This window comes from Sycon ciliatum, chromosome 7, assembly GCF_964019385.1.
Source record: "Sycon ciliatum chromosome 7, ocSycCili1.1, whole genome shotgun sequence".
NCBI lineage: Eukaryota > Metazoa > Porifera > Calcarea > Leucosolenida > Sycettidae > Sycon > Sycon ciliatum.
The window spans coordinates 12,309,008-12,315,786 of record NC_088649.1 but is presented as its reverse complement, the minus strand read 5'-3'; the positions used below and the strand labels follow the sequence as shown (position 1 = coordinate 12,315,786).

General features: G+C 47.0%; 1 protein-coding gene across 1 annotated transcript in view; it reads left to right on the top strand.

Annotated features, from left to right (window-relative positions):
- Positions 1-1,712: 1,712 nt before the first annotated feature.
- The window catches only part of LOC135821006 (PDZ and LIM domain protein Zasp-like), a 13,605-nt gene continuing 8,538 nt past the window's right edge, over positions 1,713-6,779 (top strand). Inside the window, exons 1-4 of the mRNA XM_065334060.1 lie at positions 1,713-4,384; positions 4,839-4,931; positions 5,435-5,869; positions 6,566-6,675. Of these exons, the coding sequence (XP_065190132.1) occupies positions 2,036-4,384; positions 4,839-4,931; positions 5,435-5,869; positions 6,566-6,675 (2,987 nt within the window). The 5' untranslated portion in view covers positions 1,713-2,035. The remainder of the gene's footprint in view (positions 4,385-4,838; positions 4,932-5,434; positions 5,870-6,565; positions 6,676-6,779) is intronic.

Below are 6,779 nucleotides of genomic sequence, written 5' to 3'. Positions count from 1 at the left end.
TTGCTGCGGCAGCGACCTGTCCACACTGGACCACCGCGAGAGTCCAGGGATCAAGGGAACTGCATGCATGCAGCTATCGTGATTTTTGCGCTGTCGACGTCTTCGACCACCGTACCATGGTACCGGCGCTGTCAGCCACACTCACAGTCAGGGAGTCGTAAAATACAGGGTATTTTACGACTCCCTGCTCACAGTCATCAGCTATCACACAGTATCAGCGTGTAGGCAGAGTTCTTGCGAGCTACTCGTACTCGACTACAGTCCATTCAGAAAAAGATGGACTTCTAGCTTTTGGCCATGATTGAATGGGTCAAACGTTGAGTTTTTTTAGATTTTTTTCTGCAACCCCCTATGGCTGTTTCTGAAGTCTATTTCTCCAAAAAGCAAGCCATAGCCTAGGAAGAATAAGATTTCGGCCAGGTTTTGCCCCAAGAGCACTGAATTGGGAAAACCCATCAAAATCCAGGCTGTTTGACCCTGCCTGCAACAGTGCATTGTACGGTTCGAACCCCAGTTCAGTCCATTCATAAAAAGATGGGCTCTGGCTCTGGCGAGCTCCCGTATTTGGCGATTTTTCGTGATTTCATCGTACACAGTGCAGTGCTGCGAAATTTGAAATTTGAAAAAGGGTCCGCCCTTCTCCGTGCAGGCGTGGCTTGCCTGCGTGGTGCACGACGGCTGTATTCGCACCCGGAGGTGGCTGAGTCATCCGCTCGACTCGCTGTCTCGGAAGCTGCCATACAGCACTAGACACTTGTTTATGCCTCGTCATCATTGCTTTTTCTCGTATGGTCCATGTATGTAACTACTGGTACTTGTTTTTATTGTATCATTGTGTTACTTAATTCTGCCCGTACAAGAGGCCGGTTTACCAAGTTAAAAAAAAAAGGGTCCAAAAAGGGTACCTGAACTACTTTACAATGAAAAAAAAAAAAAAAAAAAAAAAAAAAAAAACCTGAACTGGGGTTCGAACCGCACAATGCACGTCGTTTGCAGGCGGGGTCAAACGGCCTGGATTTTTATGGTGTTTCCCAATTCAGTGCTGTTGGGGCAAAACCTGGCCGAAATTCTATTCTTGTTATGGCTTGCTTTTTGGACAAAAAAAACTTCAGAAACATAATTGGAAGAGGATTCCATAGGGGATTGCAGAAAAAAATTCTAAAAAAACTCAAAGTTTGACCCATTTATGGCCAAAAGCTAGAAGTCCATTTTTTTCTGAATGGACTGCTGCCCTTTTTGGACCCTTTTTCAAATTTCAAGTAATTAGTTTCACAGCACATACATGTACTATACTGTGTACGATCGATGTGTCATGTCAGTACATACTACATACTGTATAAGCAGAAATATTCGTCTGGAATTTAATTTCGTCTTTTTCGTCCAAGGAGCTTTTGGACTAAATTAAATGTAGGACGAATATCGATTTGTCCAGCTTTTCTATACATTCTTATGATCCATGGACGAAATTTTCAGCCAGACGAACTCCTTTTCTTTGGAGTTGGACGAAATTATTGACCGACGAAATTTTCTGCCTCTACAGAAGTAGTAATCGTTATGGAGACGAATATGGCGCGTGAACTCAAACTGAGTGTGCGAATTATTTTGTTGCAACAAAAAAAAAAGACGACAAAGCAGGCATGAATCATGACATGAAAGCATTGGCTCGAGCGCTCACGATATCGATAAACACCAAAAATGCATGTATCCATCCCATGGCCCTGTTGCTTTCTCACATTTTACATAGTCAAATAATTAATTGGCTTCAACCTCCCTACTCAATTGATATTCCTTAGATCGGAAGCCTGTACGCTGCCGTGCATGATTGATGACCACTCTGCCTTGCGCCTAGTGCCGTCACTAATAATATTCGTGATGATTAGTACAAGGGCGAAACTTAGGGAGTTACTACGATCATTGTAATTGATTCGTCGAGTGCACATTTAGAGAAAGAACACTTTCTCAAATAATTGACTCATTGAGAGCACGTTGCATACGTGAATAGACCAGTGGCCGGATCGCTGATGTGCTGAACGCTATGGACGAAACTCTATTCAGTCAGGATTTCAAACCTGCATTCACCAGCACTGCCAGACCTGCCAGGCCTGCCAAGCCTGTAGCTCCAGCTGTCACTGTAATAGCTGATCTAGATGGTCTGGAGGAGTGTGAAGAGGACTTATTGGCTGCTGTAAACATGGCAGATGCTCAGTATAGCGGAATGCGAGTTTCTGAACACCCCCAGCAAAATCCTCAGGCACAGAAAGAACAACCAGATGATGGTGATGTCAATATGGAGGAAGACTGGGATGAGGATGCACTTGCAAAGATTGCTGAAATCGAACAGAGTATTTGCCTCGGTGACACTTCACCAGTAAAAGCAAGATCGAGCAGGACTGGATCTGAACACCGACAGCAACAGCAGCAGCACCCGAATAGCAGAGTGACTGCTGCAGCTGCTGCTGCTGCCAACCGCCAAGCACACTACAATACTAGTCATGCAGTGACAGACAGTAGTAGCAACAGTGGTGCACATGGTTCTGTTTCTAAGCTCAAAGGTGAAAATCAAGTACTACGAGATCGACAGGCAAGCTATGAACGTCGAATATCAGCGCTACAAGAGCAAATGCATTGTAAGGAGGAGACAGCCAAGTCTAGAATTGCGCAAGGAGAGAAAGAGCTGCTAGAGAAAATTGAGAAACTAACCACTCAACTGCAGTTCAAAGACCAGGATCTAGAAGAACTCCGAAAAGAGAACCAAAACCTTATGAAGAAAAAACAGCAGCAGCAGCAACAACAACAACCGCAGCAGCAGCAGCAGCAGCAGCAACAACAACCGCAGCAGCAGCAACAACAACAACATGTGTCATATGCCCCGGCGGCAGCAGTTGCTGCCATGAAGACGGGCATGTCTGATTTCCCGACTATTACATCATTTCTGTCACAACAAAAGCCTACACTTGCCACGGGCAGTGCAAACAGCAGTGGGAACAACACTGTAAGCGGTCCCAATGCTGCTACTGCCAGTACCGATGATGGTGATGGTGGTGGTGTTCTGAAGCGACCTCACATCGCTGTCAGCGAGGATTACAGCGATGGCATCTCCCTAGAATTGCCGGCAAAGCGTACCTACGTGAAGCGTGCATCCTCAGAGGATAACGCTCTGCTTCGGGAAGGTCGTTCCGGAAGCACAAGCCCAACTCCAAGATCAGTTAGCGCCACTGGTGTGATGAGTGCAGTCAATATGGAGAGTGAGAGGCTCACATTGAGACGTAATCTTGTCTTACCATCACTGAGTGGGTCAGCTGGTGCTGCCAATGCCTCTTCTGACTCACTTCACTCACCTAGAGTCGCTTGCAATAGACTGGTTGACTGTTTGCTACAAGAGCCCATGTTATCGGATGAAATGCTGACAGTGTGCCAAAGTGTGGGCATCACCTCTATAAACGTTCTCGACACATTGCAGATCATGCCGAGACAGCCACCGTTGCCGACAACAGCTGCAATCTCATCCACTGAGCCTACAGTGTCCAACCGCCATCGTCATCTTGAGGATGAACACATGAAAGAAGCGGCCGCTTCTGCTCTTGCGTTGTCAATGACAGAGCATGGCCGGCACTCGGCTTTCTGCATATCGTCCAGCAGTTCTCGACTTGTTCAGAGATTATTGCGGTCATCATCGCGTCGTAGTACACCAAACAGAACAAGTACACCGGACATGTTTGAATGCTCCTTGTCCGTTATCCAGAGGCCGTCCGAGACACACCAAGCCATTGGCATGTGGATCACACGTCTGGAGTCTCTGGTGGCAGATTTCTGCGACGAGTTTGCAACGTCTTTCAATCCTGACACCACTCCTGAACTGCTGCCAATGGCTCCATCGCCACAACCACCTCAGCAGCAGCAGCACTCGTCGATCCAGACACCAAGCTACACTCAACATGCGACTGGCGCATCTCTGAGTGGCTTAGAGTCCGCCAACACCAGTACTCAGGCAGCGGCGCAGCAGAAGCAGCAGAAACAGCAGCAGCAGCTCCGGCAGGCAGTGGAGATCCTGTGCACTTTGGATCACTTACTACAGCAGAGCATGGACGCCTGCTATCTGCTGGCATCTGCACACTGTGAGAATTCAACTATGACATCATCGACAAGTTCAACTGCCGTGACTACATCCACAGTGAAGCACTCATCCAGGGAAAGCAGCCCAGCAGCACCTGCGTTACGCACTGAGCCACTGCTCCTACCTCAGATCACTTTATCCAAGACATCAGTATCGGCATCATCATCACTAATTACGCCCGATCGTCCACGAAGTTCGCCAGCACAGCCACCTGTAACTGTCACGCCGCATGGTGTACGTGTACAACCTGTGGCAACGTTCCCAGACAAGGTGTGTCTGTTGTTGTTGTTGTCGGCGTCGGCGTTGGTGTTGTTAACTTTTTTATTCTCACGATGGCCAGTGGTCAATAAGAGATGTTGTTGTTGTTGTTGTTGTTGCTGCTGCTGTTGTTGTTGTTGCTGCTGCTGTTGTTGTTGTTGTTGTCGTCGCCGTTGTTGTTCACACGGTTGATGTGCTCTCTGACCCTTGCAACAAGCAGAGACACAACTGTATTTCTAAAGGCATGTATCAACAGCTCCCAGTCCATGCTGCAACGCAAGTATATTGGACGCTGTGTTGAAGACTTTTTGTATAAAGACTGTGCACTGGCTTTCAGCACACCGTGGGGTAATCACCAAGCACACGTTTTGCCAGAGTCTATACTTGCCATTGCTGTGAAGAAGATAGCCATATATTCAGTGTGTCTGGTGTCTGCTTACTGGTGGTGGTGGTGTTTTCGTTTCAGGGTTACAGTATAGTTGGAAGTGGTGTTGCTGGTGGCGACGGCAATAAAGGATTTGTTCAGAGTCCATTCAGCCATCGGCTACTCATCAACAAAGTATGTCCAAAATGATCCCGCATTTATTTTGCGTGTATGTGTGTGTCTGTGTGTGCACCACATTGTGTATGTGCAACAAATGTATGTGGGTGTGTACATGGGTTTGTATGTGTATGCGTATCTTCTTCTGAATCTGTACACTGAGCTCTCTTGGCCAACTCACACCACTAGCACATCACAAGTGTAACGAGGACAATCCTGATTAGAATTTGATATTCATAGACCATAGAGGCAGCTGTTTACCTCCATCAGAGCTCAACAGTGCACCTGCATTGCCAGATGTTGAATGAGTATTTAGAAGTGTGTAGTACAGGAATGATGCCTTGTGGGGTGAAGCTGGTGCTTGTGTGCACTCTCTACGTGTAAACATGGCATAGCCCATACTGCCATAGCCCTTACCCCAATGCAGAAGACTGAAGTAATACTTGTAACACGTGATAATACATGGAACATAATGATTTTGGACTTTGGTGTTCTTTTGATACCGCGTGGCATGTGTTTAGACGCAATGTTCATCACCAGCTGTGGAGCCACGCAGTCTATGCTCACCATGGCAACAATCAGCTGTCTCGACGTCACAGTTGCAAAGTGTATCCATCACTGATGGCGGTGGTGGTGATGGCGGTGGTGGTGGTGCTGCTGCTGCTGCCTCGCCGAATCAGTTTACAAACACGTCCGCTGAGTCATGTGCAATGCAGAACACTGGCGTGACCGCACTGCCTCAGCCAGCATTTGCAAAGTCTGTCAGTCGTCTTGTGTTGCTTTCTCGCGCTAGTACGCCCGACGTGCTCCCCAGTGCTACACCTAGTGGTATGCATGCCGCCTCAACAACCGTGACAGCAGCTTGTCAAGACTGGATGTTGACCGATGACACAGCCGTATGCCATGCCGCATATCGGCTCAGGAGACATCTCGTTCGTCTGGTATCTAAAGGGCAGGTTAGTGTTTCGCTGGGCAGATATTTGGTCTCTTGTCTGCTTTGTTCTATTCGTCACTTTTTGTGTTTCATTGGAACTAGGCATGGTTGTAACATAGTTTCAAGTTCAACCTTAGTATAATATTATATAGATTTCAGAGACAATTTCTAAGAAGAGAGATTAGGCCATTGGCTTATTGCTCCTTTCTCAACTCTTGCAAGCCAGATAAGAACTAAAAAATCATCAGTCATACCACTGGGACTCAAATCAGGGGATCGTGTTATTCACAAGTCGCGACCAATCCTGTAGCCAACTGAGCTACAGTGTGACTCTTGTCAACAGCTATGATGGCAGTGGGGGTGATCAAGTGATGTTTCCTGGATCTTTCCATCTGGTGTACTTCATACGGGCGGCTCACACCATTCAAGAGGGCCATTGGCTGTTGGCTTGATGCTATCGATAGCGTATATAATTATGTCTACAATGTAAATGTGAGTTAACACTTTAAGTATGTACTGATGGTGACCGTTGGTCGGATGCTGTGGAGACGGATCAGCCCATCCAAGGATCCCTGGCATCCGAACATACATGCACACACACACGCGTGCGCTCTCTCTCTCTCTCACACACATACACATTTAATTATTGATGCGCGTGATATCCTTTTTGATCATGTGTGTGTTGGTGTTGGTGTCGGTGTGTATTGATTGTGTTCAGGCCCCGTTACTAGCAATACAAGTAGTTGCTGCTGGTACATTATCATCAATCAGTCAATGTGCCGTTCCTGGATGTGGATTGTCACAACATTCAGCCACTGCCTTGTCAGAGTACGTACTGGATTTGACAAGCTTTCCTCTTGTACACGACATGTAGACACATTAGTTGTAATTTGTGCTAGCTCTCAATCAATCCCCTTGTTCCACCTCAGCAC